This window comes from Oncorhynchus gorbuscha, linkage group LG12 (genome assembly GCF_021184085.1).
Source record: "Oncorhynchus gorbuscha isolate QuinsamMale2020 ecotype Even-year linkage group LG12, OgorEven_v1.0, whole genome shotgun sequence".
NCBI classification, from domain to species: Eukaryota; Metazoa; Chordata; class Actinopteri; order Salmoniformes; family Salmonidae; genus Oncorhynchus; species Oncorhynchus gorbuscha.
In genome coordinates, this window is record NC_060184.1 from 14,626,706 (window position 1) to 14,648,364 (window position 21,659).

General features: G+C 47.0%; 1 protein-coding gene across 4 annotated transcripts in view; it reads right to left on the bottom strand.

Annotated features, from left to right (window-relative positions):
- Nucleotides 1-896: 896 nt before the first annotated feature.
- Nucleotides 897-21,659, bottom strand: part of capn3b (calpain 3b) — a 37,443-nt gene continuing 16,680 nt past the window's right edge. The window contains exons 11-23 of one of the 4 annotated variants that reach the window (XM_046291186.1): nt 17,164-17,175; nt 14,731-14,939; nt 13,638-13,674; nt 11,826-11,855; nt 10,366-10,452; nt 9,429-9,506; nt 9,274-9,331; nt 8,874-8,938; nt 8,381-8,449; nt 5,367-5,445; nt 2,282-2,398; nt 1,904-1,962; nt 897-1,783 (exon numbers count right to left, since the gene is read on the bottom strand). In XM_046291186.1, the coding sequence (XP_046147142.1) occupies nt 1,757-1,783; nt 1,904-1,962; nt 2,282-2,398; nt 5,367-5,445; nt 8,381-8,449; nt 8,874-8,938; nt 9,274-9,331; nt 9,429-9,506; nt 10,366-10,452; nt 11,826-11,855; nt 13,638-13,674; nt 14,731-14,939; nt 17,164-17,175 (927 nt within the window). In that variant the 3' untranslated portion in view covers nt 897-1,756. The remainder of the gene's footprint in view (nt 1,784-1,903; nt 1,963-2,281; nt 2,399-5,366; nt 5,446-8,380; nt 8,450-8,873; nt 8,939-9,273; nt 9,332-9,428; nt 9,507-10,365; nt 10,453-11,825; nt 11,856-13,637; nt 13,675-14,730; nt 14,940-17,163; nt 17,176-21,659) is intronic. The other 3 variants (XM_046291187.1, XM_046291188.1, XM_046291189.1) reach the window with 3 other exon arrangements.

The window sequence follows — 21,659 nt, forward strand, 5'->3', positions numbered from 1 at the left end:
TGTTATATTTCAGCAATAAGGCCGGAGGAGGTGTGGTATATGGCCAATATACCACGTTTAAGGGCTGTTCTTATGCACAGCGCAACACAGAGTGCCTGGACACAGCCCTTAGCTGTGGTATATTGGCCGTATATCACAAACCCCAGAAGTGCCTTATTGCTATTATAAACTGGTTACTAATGTAATTAGAGCAGTAAAAATAAATGTTTTGTCATACCGGTGATATATGGTCTGATATACCACCGCTGTCAGCCAATCAGCATTCAGGGCTCGAATCATCCAGTTTATGATAGAGTTGGCGATCTAGCTAATGTGTTTTGCGTTTCCACTTCCTCGTGTGGTGAATTAGCACTAATTAACTTTAGGCCTATATATAATATTAGCGCACAAAAGATTTAAGGCAAATTCATCTCTCTTGAACAACATCTGAAAATTCAGGAGCCCTATTTTGACCATAAAATATAAAAACATCCTAATTGTCAACCCAACAACTCATTTTTTTAATAACATCCTTAATAAAGCATTGTGAAGGACTTTATAAGGACTTTAAAAGATTACTCAAATGTATTCTATTGTGTGACACTGCAGGAAAAAAAAAATATGTGGTACCACCAACTAAAAAAAGTGTGGGAACAATGTTAGACTAGAGCCCTGTTCATTATAGACCATCTAACCTTTGTTCACATCAATGTTCAGTTCTGTTGGAGAAAACCAATCCGCCTTATTGGGTAGATGAGTTATTGGGTAATTGTGGCAATGCTTAATTTACATCATATTTATTTGAAATCCTAAACATTCATTATACAATTCAACCTGGGATCAACATTAAGAGATTTGGTTTAGCGTTCAAGACTCGACAACTCTCATCCCATACTGTACATACTGGGACACATTCGTAAAAGTTTGAATTTAATGAAAGAAAAAAAATGCTTCTGAAATAATCCAGTCCAACAACGTCATCACTGTCTCTCGAGATCTGAGTATCCACATGATATTATCACAGAGACTTACAGGAACACAACATTGATATTGTAATGTAGTTACCACCAATGACTTAAAGGGGAATGGAAACACTTCAGGAAGTAAAGCTAAGCAATGATATGTATTCAATCCACTAATGCTAAACATGTTATTTACAGTGAGCTGACGTTCTAAAACCTTCCCCTTTAAGGACAGGCAATAACACTTGAAGGCTTGTAGTTTAAAGCACTAGCCAAATGTACTAGAGCAAGTGTTCCCCATTCAAGTCCCTCGGTGCTGCCAGGGTGATACCTCTCATCAGTCAAAGTTGACATTCCAGGTGGTCTTTCTCTCCAGCCAACCTGTGTGTCTTAGAAGATCGCTACATCGTGTTAATGTACTTTCTTGAGACATTACACACTTTTACATTTACATTTAAGTCATTTAGCAGACGCTCTTATCCAGAGCGACTTACAAATTGGTGCATTCACCTTATGACATCCAGTGGAACAGTCACTTTACAATAGTGCATCTAAATCTTAAAGGGGGGGGGTGAGAGGGATTACTTATCCTATCCTAGGTTCTCTCTGCGTTGTGAGATATGTTCTGCAGTCACGCTGCACAACTTATATATCACCATTGCATTTAATTTGTTTTCTATGCTAGAATGAGAGTAATGGCAATGTCTTGTCAGAGAGAGAACATGGGGAATTGGCTGAGTTAGAGGAAGGCGATGTTGGTAGAAGCATGGCTGAGGGTAGACCAGAGAGCAGGACTCCTCTGATGGCTGGGTGATCTAAGCATACATGGTCAACTGGAGCCACTGTAACAAGAGGAGATGAAAAACAAAAACAGGTTAAGACTGGAGATGAAAGAGGGCAGAAGAGGACAGGAGTTTATGGACTGAATTCCTCTTTGTATGAACGTGACGTGACCTTTTTACCTCGAGGACGTTGAGCTTGATTGTGCCGTCTCCGTTTTTGTCAAAGGCATGGAACGTCCCTGCAAAGAGACCTCGTACAGATCAAACAGTAGCTCTATGAGTGGAGGCTGCTGAGGGGAGGACGGCTCATAATAATGGCCGGAATGGAGCAAATGGAATGGCATCAAACACATGGAAACCATGTTTGATGTATTTGATACCGTTCCACCAATAGCTCTCTGGTCATTACCACAAGTCCTTCCTCTGCAATTAAGTTGCCACCAACCTCCTGTGACCGCCACCTATCTTTCTCTGTTATCTCTGACTCTTATTCAATGAGATGAATGCCTGTTGATGTTTCTGGTGGAATTTACATTTATCAAACCAGTGTGTACTTACTGAACATGCCTTCTAGCCTGACGAAGCAGCAGATGAAGCTGTCAAAGTCGATGTTGAGGTGCTCGTCAGCGTAGCGCATCGTGATGATGTCATACAGCTGGTTGTTTAAGCGGAACCCTAAGTGGAATGGATACAAGATGAAGGATTTGCTGTAACCAAAGTGGAAGATATTTTGTCATGTGCACAAGTACAGTAAAATGCCTTGCATGCTCTTTCCCAACAATACAATAAATGAATATACTGTATGTAGTACTCAAAAAAATACACAAGTCAAGAAGAACTGTGATGGAAAATTGTGTGAAGAGACAGCCTTAAATGTTAATTTTGTCTTCCGTGTCATAATTAATCCTTGGTCCTGCCTGTGCTTAGTAAAGATAAGTGGCAGAATGCCCTGAATATGTTCTATAAGTTAAAATAGGAGACGGTCCCAAACACATGCAGGAGCCAACCCTATGAACCATGCAAATATAACTTGTCTGTGTAAGCAGTATATAAGACAACTAACGGGACTGCCCCAGCAGAGCTCCTGACAGACGTGTAATGTGGTGCATCAAGTTTGCTGGAACCTCTCCAGTTAAATCAATCATCCTTTATTGTCAGTTAAGTTTGACTTTGAATGTCCCTGTGTAGAAGTTCCACGACAGAACAAAAATTCACAAGAATAGACAGATCAAGAGAAAGTAAGCTATATACAGGGTCAAAGTTCCTAGGGTCAGTGCCAGTACCATATTTACAATGCAGCGATACTTTTGGTCATGTAGTGTATGGGCATACAAATTTTAAAAATCATGGACAGACAATTTTTACGCGCCAGGCTCCTTTCTGCTTGTGTGGCCTACCATGTTGCGGCATTGTTGCTCCTAGATGTTTCCGCTTCACAATAACAGCACTTACAGTTGACCGGGGCAGCTTTAGCAGAGCAGAAATTTCACAAATGGACTTGTTGGAAAGGTGGCATCCCATGACAGTGCCACGTTGAACATCACTGAGCTCTTCAGTAAGGTTTGAATGTAAATAAGAGCCCTACAGTTTGCATTTAGTGGGGGTTGAGATTCTACTACCAACGTTTGTCTATAAAGATTGCAGGGTTGTGTGCTCAATTTTATGAACCTGTCAGCAATGAGTGTGGCTAAAAAGCAGAATCCACTCATTTGAAGGGGTGTCCACATACTGCTATATATATGTATATAGTGTATGTATATGGGTAAGGTGACATCAGGATATCAACTCAGCAATAGAAGAAACGTCCTCTCACTGTCAACTGCTTTTATTTTCAGCAAACCTAACATGTGTAAATATGTGTACCAACATAACAAGATTCAACAACTGAGACATAAACTGAACAAGTTTCACAGACATGTGACTAACTGGTGAGGACCTGCCTTACAACAGGCCTACAAGCCCTCAGTCCAGCCTCTCTCAGCCTATTGCGGACAGTCTGAGCACTGATGGAGGGACAGTGCGTTCCTGGTGTAACTCGGGCAGTTGTTGTTACCATCCTGTACCTGTTCCGCAGTAGTGATGTTCGGATGTACCGATCCTGTGCAGGTGTTGTTACACGTGGTCTGCCACTGTGAGGACGATCAGCTGTCCGTGCTGTCTCCCTGTAGCACTGTCTTAGGCGTTTCACAGTACGGACATTGCAATTTATTGCCCTGGTCACATCTGCAGTCCTCGTGCTTCCTTGCAGCATGCCTAAGGCACATTCAAGCAGATGAGCAGGGACCCTGGGCATCTTTATTTCTTTGTGTTTTTCAGAGTCAGTAGAAAGGCCTCTTTAGTGTCCTAATTTTTCATAACTGTGACCTTAATTGCCTACGTCTGTAAGCTGTTAGTGTGTTAACGACCGTTCCACAGGTGCATGTTCATGAATTGTTTATGGTTCATTGACCAAGCATGGGTTTAAACCCTGACAATGAAGATCTGTGAAGTTATTTGGATTTTTATGAATTATCTTTGAAAGACAGGGTCCTGAAAAATGGACGTTTCTTTTTTTGCTGAGTTTATGATGAACAGAGTAGCAGCAGCGTATATGAAGATTGTGTGTGTATGTGTAGCGTCTGTATGAATGTGTGTGTGCGTGTGTGCTGGAGTGTCCGTGTGAGTGAGTGTGTATCGTGTGCATAGAGACAGTGCAAAGTAGCAGCAGCGTATATGAAGATTGTGTGTGTATGTGTAGCGTCTGTATGAATGTGTGTGTGCGTGTGTGCTGGAGTGTCCGTGTGAGTGAGTGTGTATCGTGTGCATAGAGACAGTGCAAACGTAAATAGAAGGGTCATTGCAGATAGTCCATGTAGCCATTTTATTAGCTATTTAGCAGTCTTATTGCTTGGGGATAGAAGCTGTTCAGGAGCCTGTTGGTGTCAGACTTGAATCACCCGTAGTGGTTGCCGTTCTGAAGCAGAGAGAACAGTCTGTGATTTGGGTGGCTGGAGTCCGAGCCTTCCTTTCACTCCGCCTGATATAGAGGTCCTGGATGGCAGAGAGCTTGGCCCCAATGATGTACTGGGCTGTCTGCACAAGCCTCTGTAGCACCATGTAATCGAGGGCGGTACAGTTTCCGTACTAAGCCGTGAGGCAGCCAGTCAAGATGCTTTCAATGGTGCAGCTGTAGAACTTTTAGAGGATTTGGGGGCCCATGCCCTTGTCCTTTCAACCTGACTGTTTGTGTGTGTGGTTCATAATACCCTTTTTACACTAGTACTGAGCCAAGCCAAGCTTCACTGGCCTGGTTAAACATCCACTATAGCTGTTGGATTGGAACCATGCTGGAAAGGAAAATGTGACAAGAAAATATCTAAGCCAACACTGTGTGCCATGGTTCGGGTCAGCACTCTAAAGGAGTAATCAACTCATGGCTCTCTGGGAAGACTTCTAAGTCCATTCACCTGGAGGCACGTTCAGCAAGACGAAACATTTTGGAACGTTCAGATACAAATATGTAGAACAAACATGTGTCTGACATGTAGAATAATAAGTCGGCTCGGTTCATGGTATTGCTACCTGTAACGTTAGAAAACGTTTGGCAACTGAACGTGGCCCTGCTGGGACTAAACGGCTGAACAAGTTGGTCCATGGAACTCACCTGCATCATTGACTGCGTTCCTCATCTCAAAACTGCTGATGGTGCTGGATTTGTCCTTGTCATACTTCTTGAAGATCAGCTGCACACAGTGAACACATAACGGTCAATCTCAATGAATTTCAATATTGGGCTGAAAATGATCTGTTGATGATCGCTGTGAATCCATCTCTCTCAAACTCTAGGTGGCATTCTGCCTTCTCCCTACAGCTATTACCTTCGCACACAACTACCTCATGTGAACTACAATCCCCACGCTGTGTTTTAATGTTTAATAATCATTGCTTATGGTATGGTTTTCAAAACATATGGCCCTTATCTTTCATCAGCAAGAAAGAATCCTTCAAATAAAAAAGATGCACTTCCCGTAGCAGTTAAAGATCCATACAGCCACAGTGGGGCAAAAAAGTATTTAGTCAGCCACCAATTGTGCAAGTTCTCCCACTTAAAAAGATGAGAGAGGCCTGTAATTTTCATCATAGGTACACTTCAACTATGACAGACAAAATGAGAAAAAAATCCAGAAAATCACATTGTAGGATTTTTAATTAATTTATTTGCAAATTATGGTGGAAAATAAGTATTTGGTCAATAACAAAGGTTTATCTCAATACTTTGTTATATACCCTTTTTTTTGGCAATGACAGAGGTCAAACGTTTTCTGTAAGTCTTCACAAGGTTTTCACACACTGTTGCTGGTATTTTGGCCCATTCCTCCATGCAGATCTCCTCTAGAGCAGTGATGTTTTGGGGCTGTTGCTGGGCAACACGGACTTTCAACTCCCTCCAAAGATTTTCTATGGGGTTGAGATCTGGAGACTGGCTAGGTCACTCCAGGACCTTGAAATGCTTCTTACAAAGCCACTCCTTCGTTGCCTGGGCGGTGTGTTTGGGATCATTGTCATGCTGAAAGACCCAGCCACGTTTCATCTTCAATGCCCTTGCTGATGGAAGGAGGTTTTCACTCAAAATCTCATGATACATGGCCCCATTCATTCTTTCCTTTACACAGATCAGCCGTCCTGGTCCCTTTGCAGAAAAACAGCCCCAGATCATGATGTTTCCACCCCCATCCTTCACAGTAGGTATGGTGTTCTTTGGATGCAACTCAGCATTCTTTGTCCTCCAAACACAACGAGTTGAGTTTTTACCAAAAAGTTATGTTTTGGTTTTATCTGACCATATGACATTCTCCCAATCTTCTTCTGGATCATCCAAATGCACTCTAGCAAACTTCAGACGGGCCTGGACATGTACTGGCTTAAGCAGAGGGACACGTCTGGCACTGCAGGATTTGAGTCCCTGGTGGCGTAGTGTGTTACTGATGGTAGGCTTTGTTACTTTGGTCCCAGCTCTCTGTAGATCATTCACTAGGTCCCCCCGTGTGGTTCTGGGATTTTTTTCTCACCGTTCTTGTGATCATTTTGACCCCACGGGGTGAGATCTTGCGTGGAGCCCCAGATCGAGGGAGATTATCAGTGGTCTTGTATGTCTTCCATTTCCTAATAATTGCTCTCACAGTTGATTTCTTCAAACCAAGCTGCTTACCTATTGCAGATTCAGTCTTCCCAGCCTGATGGAGGTCTACAATTTTGTTTCTGGTGTCCTTTGACAGCTCTTTGGTCTTGGCCATAGTGGAGTTTGGAGTGTGACTGTTTGAGGTTGTGGACAGGTGTCTTTTATACTGATAACAAGTTCAAACAGGTGCCATTAATACAGGTAACGAGTGGAGGACAGATGAGCCTCTTAAAGAAGAAGTTACAGGTCTGTGAGAGCCAGAAATCTTGCTTGTTTGTAGGCGACCAAATACTTATTTTCCACCATAATTTGCAAATAAATTCATTAAAAATCCTACAATGTGATTTTCTGGACTTTATTTTCTCATTTTGTCTGTCATAGTTGAAGTGTACCTATGATGAAAATTACAGGCCTCTCTTATCTTTTTAAGTGGGAGAACGTGCACAATTGGTGGCTGACGAAATACTTTTTTGCCCCACTGTATAGAGCCTCCATCCTATTAAACTACACTGTAGCAGTTACAGATCCATACAGCTATGGTGCCTCCATCCTACTAAACTACACTGTAGCAATTACAGATCCATACAGCTATAGAGCCTTCATCCTACTAAACTACACTGTAGCAGTTACAGATAGGTTAAGATAAGGTAGTTAAGCAAAGATCCATACAGCTATACAGTAGGCGCCTCTATCTGACGAAATTACACTTCCGCTACTCTTCCTGAGTTACACTTACGCACAGGTGTTCGGAGCATGCTAGATAGCTAATTCGCACAGGTGTTCGGAGCATGCTAGATAGCTAATTCGCACAAGTGTACGGAGCATGCTAGATAGCTAATTCGCACAGGTGTTCGGAGCATGCTAGATAGCTAATTCGCACAAGTGTACGGAGCATGCTAGATAGCTAATTTGCACAGGTGTACGGAGCATGCTAGATAGCTAATTCGCACAGGTGTTCGGAGCATGCTAGATAGCTAATTCGCACAGGTGTACGGAGCATGCTAGATAGCTAATTCGCACAGGTGTACGGAGCATGCTAGATAGCTAATTCGCACAGGTGTATGGAGCATGCTAGATAGCTAATTCGCACAGGTGTTCGGAGCATGCTAGATAGCTAATTCGCACTCTTGTCTTCCGTCTGTTTTCTGTAAACAAGCGCTGTAACATGGAGATATGGCCATGTTGGAACACTAATTCTATCAAGGTGGGTTTCAATTGAACACTTTTTTATATTTTTTATATTTTTTCTCGCTGACGTAAAATATAAAGGTCCTTATGCTTTCAAAACCATATTGCAAGCGATGCATGTTAATGTTCCGTTTGAGCGTCGGGGGCTCTTAACAAAAAACATGCAGAAGACTCCTTCATCCTAACTTCCATTTAAGTCAACATTTCACTTAGTAGTGATGGCAACGGGAGACTAAGGGTAAATGTGATTTAAGGGGAAGTTTTCCCCTAAACCATCAGGCTCTGGAGAGTTATGGACAGGAGGATCCTACCTGCCAGGCTTTGATCTTACTCCACAGGTGTTTGAACTCCTGCAGGTTCAGTTTTCCTGTGCCGTCCGTCTGAGTAGTAGTTAAGGAAGAAACACCAGGCAATATTTTACCGTGTGAAGTAGTGGAGGCTATTGGGAGGAGCTATAGGAGGATGGGCTCATTGTATTGACGGGAATGGAATTAATGGAGCAGAGTCCATTTATGTGGTTTCCATGTTTGATGTGTATGATACCTTCCATTAATTCCATTCCAGCTATTACAATGAGCCTGTCCTCCTATAGCTCCTCCCACCAGCCTCCTCTGGTGTGAAGAACTGCATTTCATAGAATTGTATATGTTTTTTGAAGTACTGCTTTTACTACTGTATCCGTCCGTACCTTTTAATATTGTTGTTTGCTCTGTGTTTACATAGACAGGCAACCAGAGTCGTAGACCCGAGATGGTATTAGAAACGTTCAAATCGAGTTCCAGTATTAATCATATGGGAGGATACATCCATCAAAGCGATCATGCTCCGGCAACTCTCTAAGCTGAAGCCGTCCGTCTTCATGTCATTATCTGTGGAGAAAAAGATCATTTGGAAGACAAGTGCATACTACAGAGAGGACACTACGTAACAAGTGTACAAAAAGGACATGACAGGTGGACATCACAGGAGGTTGGTGGCACCTTAATTGAGGGAGGACAGACTCGTGGTAATGGCTGGAGCGGAATAGGTGGAATCGTGTAAAATATGTCAAACACTTGGTTTCCATGGTTTCCCTGTCTGTCGCTCCATTCCAGCCATTATTATGAGCCGTCCTCCCCTCAGCAGCCTCCACTGACGGACATAGTGGGCACAAGGGAAGAGGGAGGGTCTGGCATTAAAAATTAGGGATCATGACAGCACTCACGTTTTTCCAGTACCCTTTTCATGACCACCTTGAGCTCGTTGGCACAGATCTGCATGTCCTAGAGAGGGGACATATCTCCTTTGAGCTGTGTGCATGTAGACCCCCTCAGTATAACCTATCCGTATCGCCCCCTCGGGGGTCACACCATCACTCACCTCCCCAGCAATCTGCTGGTAAATGGCCCTGAACATTTTGTGTTCTCCGCTCTCCTCATCCGGTTGCTGTGGTTTTGGCTGATTGGGAAAGTGAAAGAAAGAAACGTTTAGAGAAGATCGATGGAAGTGAAGGCATGATGTTATCAGGTTTCAGGCTGGTTTAAAAAGTGGTATATCCCAACATGCACTAGACAAAGCCATGCTAATTTTGATTGCATTGTGGACATCCATAGACAAATGGCAAAAGTAAAATCTGCCCTAGATGTCTATCATTTGTTTATTCATTACCCCTTTCCACCAGTGGAGGAACCATGGTAACCAAACAATGGCAGATATGAGTATGTAAATGCACAGTTCCTCAGAACAGGTGCATTGTTACTGGAGATAGGTTGACCTTTTAAAGCTGATTGTGGATCAGTGAGGGTGTCCGGAAGTCTCTCCCTGGTCAGGACAGGAGATGCTATGTGGCCTGGGGTAGATTTGGTTTCAGCCCTGTCACTGACCCCGTATTTTAGTAGGTCAGAGGTTACACTGTGCTAATGGCTACATTGGAGAATGCAAAATGGTGTAAAATACCTACAGGTGGAATTGTGTCAAGTGCAACTTCACTGGCATGGTTTGGGTGCGTGCACACGCATAAACACACACCTAAACACATATACATTCATGCTACACGCACATCACAACTGATGCTACTAGACTCTTATTATTATGCAAATTCCCAACCAATTTAAACACTTGCCCCCCAATCCCCTCCCTGTCTTGGCCACCTTGACAAACACATGCCTTCACAATAGGTTTCACCACAAACACCCCTCCCCTCTGCCCCCCTCCTCTCTCAAAGGAGAATACCCCTCCCCTCTGCCCCCCTCCTCTCTCAAAGGAGAACAACCCTCCCCTCTGCCCCTCTCCTCTCTCAAAGGAGAAAAACCTTTACTTTCTCTTTCTTCTCCTTCTGAACCTCGATGTCATCTTGCTCAATCTCCTTGTTGGCCTTCGCTCTGTCTGATACAAACACGATGGGCTGGGGATTGGGTGGATGGTGGGGGTGGGGTGGATGGTGGCGGGATGGTAGTGGTGGGGTGGGGGTGGTAATGGTGGGGTGGATGGTGGCAGGATGGTAGTGGTGGGGTGGATGGTGGGGGTGGGGTGGTAATGGTGGGGTGGATGGTGGGGGTGGGGTGGTAATGGTGGGGTGGATGGTGGCAGGATGGTAGTGGTGGGGTGGATGGTGGGGGTGGGGTGGTAATGGTGGGGTGGATGGTGGGGGTGGGGTGGTAATGGTGGGGTGGATGGTGGCAGGATGGTAGTGGTGGGGTGGGGGTGGTAATGGTGGGGTGGATGGTGGCAGGATGGTAGTGGTGGGGTGGATGGTGGGGGTGGGGTGGTAATGGTGGGGTGGATGGTGGCAGGATGGTAGTGGTGGGGGTGGTAATGGTGGGGTGGATGGTGGCAGGATGGTAGTGGTGGGGTGGATGGTGGGGGTGGGGTGGTAATGGTGGGGTGGATGGTGGCAGGATGGTAGTGGTGGGGTGGGGGTGGGGGTGGGGTGGTAATGGTGGGGTGGATGGTGGCGGGATGGTAGTGGTGGGGTGGGGGTGGTAATGGTGGGGTGGATGGTGGCAGGATGGTAGTGGTGGGGTGGGGGTGGTAATGGTAGTGGTGGGGTGGGGTGGTAGTTGTGGGGTGGACGGTGGTGGTTTGGGGGGTGGTAATGGGGGGAAGTGGTAGATGGTGGTGGGGTGGATGGTGGGAGGAGGTAGTTGAAGTGACACAGGGGTTAGAGATGATTGGTGGTTTAGGTGGACATGTAACACAGGGGTTAGAGATGATTGGTGATTTAGGTGGACATGTAACACAGGGGTTAGAGATGATTGGTGGTAGAGGTGGACATGTAACACAGGGGTTAGAGATGATTGGTGGTAGAGGTGGACATGTAACACAGGGGTTAGAGATGATTGGTGATTTAGGTGGACATGTAACACAGGGGTTAGAGATGATTGGTGGTAGAGGTGGACATGTAACACAGGGGTTAGAGATGATTGGTGGTAGAGGTGAAAGACACAGAATAGAAGAAGAAGATGACAGTAAACTCACTAGACAGAGAACAACATTTCCATTAGCCTGGATCCCTTTCTGTTTGTGCTGTATAGCCAACTCCTGTGTTTAGTATAGTAATGGCCGTAGGAGTTGGGCTTCACAGCTCGAAGAGATCAGGGGCCATTGGGCTAATGTTCAATTGGCTTCAAGTCTACATGTGAAATGTCACTGGTCGCAATGGTAATTTATTTAATCTTGCGAGAAGTGAAAGAGGATGTCATGAAAAACATCCAATATTCAATGTCTCGGCATAATTTGGGTAAATCAAAAGAAACTATGATGATGCACACACTGTACCTTTCCTTTCTTTGTCCTGTTTTTGCCTTGCTGTCGGCGTGAGGAAGAAATGGACAATAAACATAAAAATGAAATGGAGAAGTTAACATTGAAATGAACAATGAACCATCAAACCCTGGTCAGTAATAGTAGAGAGAGAGAGAGAGAGAGAGAGAGAGAGAGAGAGAGAGAGAGAGAGAGAGAGAGAGAGAGAGAGAGAGAGAAGGGGAGAGAGAGAGAGAGAGAAGGGGAGAGAGAGAGGGAAGGGGAGAGAGAGGGAGAGAGAGAGAGAGGGAGAGAGAGAGAGAAGAGAGAGAGAGAGAGAGAGAGAAGGGGAGAGAGAGAGAGAAGGGGAGAGAGAGAGAGAGAGAGAGAGAGAGAGAGAGAGAGAGAGAGAGAGAGAGAGAGAGAGAGAGAGAGAGAGAGAGAGAGAGAGAGAGAGAGAGAGAGAGAGAGAGAGAGAGAGAAGAGAGAGAGAGAGAGAGAAGGGATAGAGAGAGAAGGGGAGAGAGAGAGACAGAGAGAAGAGAGAGAGAGAGAGAGACAGAGAGGGGAGGGGGGAGAGGAGAAAGAGAGAGGGGAAGATGGGGGGAGAGAGAGAGAGAGGGGGAGAGAAAGAGAGAGGGGAAGATGGAGAGAGAGAGATTGTCAATGGTGGGACTATATTTTTCATTCAAGTTTGAGTGATGGCGGAGGACAAAGACGCAGACATACAGACATGAACAGGTGCATATGGACAACAGGTTGATTTGATTAGATTTATTAGGATCCCCATCAGCCGACGCCAATGGCAACAGCTAGTCTTACTGGGGTCCGACACACGAAAAAGACATTACAGACAAAACACTTTAAAATTTAAAAAAATGAACATGTAGTGTGTGTGTGTATCTATCAGTTCCACATACATGTCAGTACATACACACAACTAGTAGGTCACATGAGGAAGAGGCGTTGTGCCGTGAAGTGTTGCTTTATTTGTTTTTTGAAACCAGGTTTGCTGTTCACTTGCTCTATAAAAGATGGAAAGGAGTTCCATGCACTCATGGCACTGAATAATACTGAACGTTTCCTTGAATTTGTTCTGGACCTGGACACTGAAAGACCCCTGGTGGCAGGTCTGGTGGGGTAAGTGTGTGTATCAGTGCTGTGTGTAAATTGACTATGCAAATAATTTGGAATTTCCAACTCATTAATGTTTCTTATAAAAACAAGAAGTGACACAGTCATTCTTTCATCAACTCTTAGCGAAGATAGACTGGCATGCATAGTATTAATATTAGCCCTCTGATTACAATGAAGAGCAGGACGTGTCGCTCTGTTCTGGGCCCGCTGCAGCTTAACTAGGTCTTTCTTTGCAGCACTGGACCATTTAACTGGACAATAATCAAGATTAGACTAAACTAGAGCCTGCAGAACTTGCTTTGTGGTGCCAAAGCAGAGCATCTCTTTATTACGGACAGACCTCTCCCCTTCTTTACAACCGTTGAATCTATATGTTTTGACCAAGACAGTTTACAATCTAAGCTAACACCAAGTAATTTAGTCTCCTTAACTTGATCAACAGCCACACCATTCATTGCCAGATTCAGCTCAGGTCTAGAACTTAGGGAATGATTTGTACCAAATACAATACTATTACTTTTATAGATGTTCAGGACCAATGAATTACTGGCCACCCATTCCAAAACAGACTGCAACTCTTTAAGGGTTTCAGTGACTTCATTAGCTGTGGTTGCTGACACGTACATGGTTGAATCATCAGCATACATGGACACACATGCTTGGTTTAATGCCTGTGGCAAGTCAGAGAGAGACGCAAGTCCCTTTACTAACCTCTATTTGGTCTGACCTAATTGTATTTTCGGTTTCCCTGAAAGAGAACATACAGACATTACTCATCACCATCGAAGGCACAAGATCAAAGGCATGGAAGCTTCATTTTTTCTGTCACCCTTGACTGGCATGCCACCCACACATGCACCCACATGCAGACACACACACACACACACGCACGCACGCACGCACGCACGCACGCACACACACACACACACACACACACACACACACACACACACACACACACACACACACACAAATGGCCATCCACAGAAACAAATTCACACACTCATTCATAGAAACACCAACACACTGAAATACCCCGCCACCATAGCAGCCCCTCTCTCTCTTTCTCTCTCCCCTAACCCCTCTACCATAGCAACCCCTCTCTCTCTCCCCTAACCCCTCTACCATAGCAGCCCCTCTCTCTCTTTCTCTCTCCCATAACCCCTCTACCATAGCAACCCCTCTCTCTCTCCCCTAACCCCTCTACCATAGCAACCTCTCTCTCCCTTAACCCCTTTACCATAGCAGACCCTCTCTCTCTCTCTCCCATAACCCCTCTACCATAGCAACCCCTCTCTCTCTCCCCTAACCCCTCTACCATAGCAACCTCTCTCTCCCTTAACCCCTTTACCATAGCAGACCCTCTCTCTCTCTCTCCCCTAACCCCTCTATACCATAGCAGCCCCTCTCTCTCTCCCCTAACCCCTCTAGCATAGCAACCCCTCTCTCTCCCCTAACCCCTCTACCATAGCAGCCGCTCTCTCTCTCCCCTAACCCCTCTACCATAGCAGCCCCTCTCTCTCTCCCCTAACCCCTCTACCATTGCAACCCCTCTCTCTCCCCCTAACCCTTCTACCATAGCTGCCCCTCTCTCTCTCCCCTAACCCCTCTACCATAGCTGCCCCTCTCTCTCTCTCTCTCTCTCTCTCTCTCTCTCTCTCTCTCTCTCTCTCTCTCTCTCTCTCTCTCTCTCTCTCTCTCTCTCTCTCTCCCATAACCCCTCTACCATAGCTGCCCCTCTCTCTCTCTCCCCTAACCCTTCTACCATAGCAGCCCCTCTCTCCCTCCACTCCCAGTCACTCACTCTGAGGTGCTGTTCTTTTCGGAGAAGACTCTGAGGATAAACTCTCCCTCCTCATGGGGGTCAAAGGTCGAAGGGATGATCACGTACTCCCCGGGGGGCAGGCAGAATCGCTCGCTCACCTCACGCAGGTTGATGTAGGACTTGCATTTGGCCTTGGAGGCATTGTAAAGGAAGAAGTCTTTCTGCAGGTGCTGCTGGCTCCCAATCATCTGTAGAGAGAGAGGGGGATAGAAGATGGAGGGATAGAAAGAGAGGAGGGATAGAGGATGGAGGGATAGAAAGAGAGGAGGGATAGAGGATGGAGGGATAGAAAGAGAGGATGGATAGAGGATGGAGGGATAGACAGAGAGAGGGGGATAGAGGATGGAGGGATAGAGGAGGGATAGAGAATGGAGGGATAGAGAGAGAGGAGGGATAGAGGGAGAGAGGGGGATAGAGGATGGAGGGATAGAGAGAGAGGAGGGACAGAGGATGGAGGGATAGAGAGAGAGGAGGGATAGAGGATGGAGGGAGAGAGGGAGAGAGGGGGATAGAGGATGGAGGGATAGAAAAGGAGGATGGATAGAGGATGGAGGGATAGACAGAGAGAGGGGCATGGGGGATGGAGGGATAGAGAGAGAGGAGGGATAGAGGATGGAGGGATAGAGGGAGAGAGGGGGATAGAGGATGGAGGGATAGAGAGAGAGGAGGGATAGAAAGAGAGGAGGGATAGAGGATGGAGGGATAGAGTGAGAGAGGGGGATAGAGGATGGAGGGATAGAGAGAGAGGAGGGATAGAGGATGGAGGGATAGAGAGAGAGGAGGGATAGAGGATGGAGGGACAGAGAGAGAGGAGGGACAGAGGATGGAGGGATAGAGGATGGAGGGATAGAGAGAGAGGAGGGATAGAGGATGGAGGGATAGAGAGAGAGGAGGGATAGAAAGATAGGGGGATAGAGGATGGAGGGATAGAGAGAGAGGAGGGACAGAGGATGGAGGGATAGAGAGAGAGGAGGGACAGAGAGAGAGGAGGGATAGAGGATGAAGGGATAAAGAGAGAGGGGGATAGAGGATGGAGGGATAGAGAGAGAGGAGGGACAGAAGATGGAGGGATAGAGAGAGAGGGGGATAGAGGATGGAGGGATAGAGAGAGAGGGGGATAGAGGATGGAGGGATAGAGAGAGAGGAGGGATAGAAAGAGAGGAGGGATAGAGGATGGAGGGATAGAGTGAGAGAGGGGGATAGAGGATGGAGGGATAGAGAGAGAGGAGGGATAGAGGATAGAGGGATAGAGAGAGAGGAGGGACAGAAGATGGAGGGATAGAGAGAGAGGGGGATAGAGGATGGAGGGATAGAGAGAGAGGAGGGATAGAGAGAGAGGAGGGATAGAAAGAGAGGAGGGATAGAGGATGGAGGGATAGAGTGAGAGAGGGGGATAGAGGATGGAGGGATAGAGAGAGAGGAGGGATAGAGGATGGAGGGATAGAGAGAGAGGAGGGATAGAGGATGGAGGGACAGAGAGAGAGGAGGGACAGAGGATGGAGGGATAGGGGATGGAGGGATAGAGAGAGAGGAGGGATAGAGGATGGAGGGATAGAGAGAGAGGAGGGACAAAGGATGGAGGGATAGAAAGAGAGGGGGATAGAGGATGGAGGGATAGAGAGAGAGGAGGGACAGAGGATGGAGGGATAGAGAGAGAGGAGGGACAGAGGAGGGAGGGATATAGAGAGAGGGGGATAGAGGATGGAGGGATAGAGAGAGAGGAGGGACAGAGGATGGAGGGATAGAGAGAGAGGAGGGATAGAGGAGGGAGGGATATAGAGAGAGGGGGATAGAGGATGGAGGGATAGAGAGAGAGGAGGGACAGAAGATGGAGGGATAGAGAGAGAGGAGGGACAGAGGATGGAGGGATAGAGAGAGAGGAGGGACAGAGGAGGGAGGGATATAGAGAGAGGGGGATAGAGGATGGAGTGATAGAAAGAGAGAGGGGGATAGAGGATGGAGGGACAGAGAATGGAGGGATAGAGAGAGGAGGGACAGAGGAGCGATGCACAGGCAATGACTTATCATACTAGATAAAGGCATTTTAAAAATGACTGAATCAGTATAATAGAATAAAACAAATGTCTAAGGTAGACCTGGGTAGATTATTTTCAAATATTTCACATATGTATTTGATGCAGTTCTGATAAAAGAATATGTATTTTTATCTGAAAGTCTCTTGTGTGTTTTTGGTGTGTTGTGTCGACAATTTTATAACTAAGATTTCATGTTGAACACACCAAGACAGAGCTACAAGTTAAGACAGAGGTACACCAAGTTTTACGTTCTGAAGCGGAGGTAGACTGACACACATGAGTAGCACTTTGACCACAGTCAGGTGACTACTGGGATAGCTCTGACATCAGCTCTGACATCATCACAACAAGGTCCTCCATTCCCCGGCCATCATACCTCTTTGGGCACCTGAGGACAAGAACATAAGTCAGTATCACCATGACTACATTGCCTATATGGTACACAAACACACTCCAGACCAGCTTGAACAAAACGGGAATTAGGTGCTCGACTGAGGGACTTGAAAATCCCCAAAACATTCCTTGCCCCAGGACACGCCAATGGGTGACTATCCAGGAAAATAAAGAAAAGGGAACACTCAGTTTATGTATAGATCTGATCATTTATTGAACGAACATACAAACAGGCTTAAGTTTTGAGCGATTAGCTCTTTGGCTTAGGGTTTCCTTTCGCGAGGAAGGAGACTTCGCAAACCAGAAATCTCCATTTCTAACACGCTTCACTCCAGAACCTAATTGAGCATCTGACCAGATTACGCACTATTTTAATTCTGGGTTAACCAAGATTGTTATATGACTGATTTTGTCAGGATTTGGCCAGGGTTGTTCCGGTTTTTGGTCACTAGATGCCCCCATTGTGCCTTTTGACCTTTTGTTTTCCCTTGATCCCCATTATTATTTGCACCTGTGCCTCGTTTCCCCTGATTGTATTTAAACCCTTTGTTTTCCTCTGTTCTTTGCTCTGTGTTTGTATGTTAGCACCCAGCCCTAGTACTCTGAGAACTCTTGTTGATCCCGGTGGACTCTCTTGTGGAATTCTGTTTTTTGTTCTTGTTTGTTTGTTTTTTGAGTATCTTTTGAGGCTTTTTGTGCTTTACCTTCCACCTTGTGGATTTACCTTTTTTGTCTTGGAGGATTACCTTTGTTCTTGTAGGATTCCTTTTGAGGTTGTGGAGTTACATGTTTTCCTGAAGAACTTCACTTTTTACTTCATTAAATACACTGTCTCAAGTACTGCTGTGTCTGCCTCATCTTCTGGGTTCTGCCGACTATTCATGGCTCAGTTGGTTAAGTGACTGTTTCTCACTCCGGAGACCCGGGTTCGTAACCGGGTCCTGACAGAAACACAGAGCCAAAAATGAACCCAGAGGCAGCCAGTTCCCAGGACCTTGTTGCCATGCTGTCCCACCACCAGGAGACTGTCCAACGCCATGAAGCCGCCCTGGTTCAGCAAGAGGCCTTAATGGCTAGACATTCTCATCTTCTGTCGGAGATGCTGACTTCCATAAAGCAGATATCTGATTGACTTACCCCGGCAACAGTTCCCGTCCCAGTACCTCAGATTCCCGTACCCATGGCAGTTAACCCTCTGGCTGAACCTCGTCTTCCACCTCCCCAACGGTTCTCAGGTGATCCAAGTGCTTGTAAAGGGTTTCTCACCCAATGTTCTCTCTGCTTCGAGCTGCAACCCTTGTCGTTCCCCACCGACCGGTCTAAGATCGCATATATCATCACCCTGCTGTCGGAAAAAGCCCTGGCCTGGGCTACTGCTGTGTGGGATGCCCGTAGTTCCTGCTGTGCCAGCTACTCTGCCTTTGCTGAGGAATTCAAACGAGTGTTTCAAGGCCCAAGCAGTGGTCCTGACTCAGCCAAACAGCTCCTGACTCTCCACCAAGGTCGGCGCAGCGTGACGGACTATGCCATCCAGTTCCGCACGGTGGCAGCAGCGAGTGGCTGGAACAACGAGGCGCTCACGGTGTGCTTTCTGAAAGGCCTTTCCGACACTATCCAAGATGAACTGGCCACTCGGGAACCACCGGACAATCTCGAGTCCCTGATCAAGTTGGCCTCACGCATTGACCAGCGTCTGAGAGAGAGAGAGAACTCAACCGTAGACCTCTAGCCCCTATCAGTCCCAGCTCCGAGTCCCTTATCCTCGCTGGCTCCACCGGAACCCATGCAGATTGGACGCATCTCCCAGGCTGAGAGAGACCGCCGGATGAGGGAGCGACGCTGTCTATATTGCGGCAAACCGGGACATTTCCGTTCCACGTGTCCCGGGCTCCAGGGAAACGCTCTGTCCCGTACAGACCGGGGGGAACTGTAACGGGAAACATAACCTCCTCCCATCCGTCCAACTCCCGTCTGCTCATTCCAGTCACCCTTTCCTGGGACAACCACAAGCTTCACCTTCAAGCCTTGGTAGACTCTGGAGCCGCAGGTAACTTCATGGATGGTGTCTGGGCGAAGGAGAATGGCGTTCCCTCTGAACCTCTAAGTGACCACATGAGGGTTACTACATTGGATGGAAGCCCTTTGGGATCTGGACTTGTCACTCATGTCACTACCTCCTTGCGACTTTCAGTTTCACAACACCAGGAATTGATGAACTTTCATTTGATCTCCTGTTCCGAGTTCCCTCTCGTCCTTGGATACCCCTGGCTTCACAGCCATAACCCTCACATCGACTGGTCTGTGGGCACTATCAAGCAGTGGGGTCCTACGTGCCAAGCTACTTGTATTTTCCCGAATTCCCCGAGTTCTACTCCCGAGTCTTTAGAATCCATCGACCTGACCTGAGTTCCCGAGTGTTACCATGACCTCAAACTGGTATTTAGCAAACAGAGGGCCACCATACTACCACCCCATAGACCTTATGATTGCCCCATCGAACTGTTTCCGGGCACTTGCCCTCCCAGGGGTCGGATCTTTTCCCTATCTCCACCCGAACGAACTGCTATGGATACCTACATCAAGGACGCTCTGGAAGCAGGCCTCATGCGTCCATCCACCTCCCCGGCGGGAGCAGGGTTTTTCTTTGTGGCCAAGAAAGACGGTGGATTACGTCCTTGCATCGACTACCGGGGACTCAATGCCATAACTGTCCGTAACCGTTACCGGCTACCCCTTATGGCCACAGCCTTCGAGCTGCTCCAGGAAGCAGTTGTTTTCACTAAGCTTGACCTGCGGAACGCATACCATCTTGTGCGGATCAGACCTGGTGACGAGTGGAAGACCGCTTTCAACACGCCTACTGGTCACTATGAATACTTGGTGATGCCCTTCGGCCTGACCAACGCCCCAGCGGTGTTCCAAGCGCTCATAAACGATGTGCTTAGGGATATGCTTAACATATTTGTGTTCGTTTACTTGGATGACATCCTCATCTTTTCGAGCTCTCTTCAAGAACACACTAAGCATGTCAGACAAGTACTCAAACGCCTCCTAGACAGCCATCTGTACGTTAAGCCGGAAAAATGTGAATACCATTCATCCCGAGTGCAATTCCTGGGATTTGTAGTGGAACCCGGTCGAGTCCAAATGGCCCCAGGAAGGTAGGGGCGGTAGCGGATTGGCCCACCCCCAAATCCGTTAAGGAAGTTCAGCGTTTCCTGGGCTTCACTAACTTTTACCGCAAGTTCATCAAGAACTTCAGCTTGGTGGCAGCCCCTCTCTCAGCTTTAACCAAGGGTGGCAATGCAAGGTTTTTGTGGGGAAGAGAAGCTGAGATGGCCTTCCAAGGACTCAAGCAGCGCGTCCTCTCTGCTCCCATCCTGATACTACCGACTACGGATGAACCGTTTGTGGTGGAGGTAGACGCCTCAGAGGTTGGTGTTGGAGCTGTCCTGTCTCAGAGGGGTGAAGACAAGAAGCTTCATCCGTGCGCTTTCTTCTCACACCGGCTTACCCCGGCTGAGAGGAACTACGATGTCGGGGATCGTGAACTCCTAGCGGTTAAGATGGCATTGAAGGAATGGAGACACTGGCTCGAGGGGGCTTCTCACCCGTTTCAAGTGCTTACGGACCACAAAAATCTGGAGTATATCCAGCAGGCGAAGCGGTTGAACTCTAGACAAGCTGGATGGTCTCTTTTCTTCAATCGATTCCAGTTTATCCTCACCTATCGGCCCGGGTTGAAGAATCTCAAACCGGATGCCCTGTCCCGAGTCTACGCTCCTGCCATTCGAGATGACACGGACATGCCTGTCCTTCCTGCTGCTAAGATCGTGGCTCCGATCTCGTGGCAAGTTGAGGATACCGTGAGACGAGCTCAAGCTATTGAACCGGACCCGAAAGGAGGTCCTGCCAATCGGTTGTTTGTCCCCAAGGCAGTGAGGACTCAGGTCCTTCTGTGGGGGCACTCCTCTCGCCTCACCTGTCACCCGGGCGTAGGTCGCACCTTGGAGTTCATCCAGCGTAAGTTCTGGTGGCCTACCATAAGAGAAGACATTGCCACTTTCGTCAATGGCTGCCCCGTGTGCTGCCAGGGCAAATCTTCTCACCTCCGCCCGCAAGGACTCCTTCACCCTTTACCTGTTCCCCACAGACCCTATCTCGTTGGACTTCATTACTGGCCTTCCTCCATCCCATGGCAATACTACTATCCTAGTCATTATCGACAGGTTTTCAAAGGCGGCCAGGTTCGTCCATCTGACTAAGTTACCTTCTGCCAAGGAAACGGCTGAGTTGGTAATTAATCATGTGTTCCGAGTCTTCGGCATTCCTCAAGATATGGTTTCTGACAGAGGTCCCCAGTTCGCCTCTAGGTTTTGGAAGGCCTTCTGCCAACTCATGGGGGCTTCTGCCAGACTATCTTCAGGGTACCATCCGGAGTCCAACGGCCAAACTGAGAGGATGAATCAAGAGCTGGAA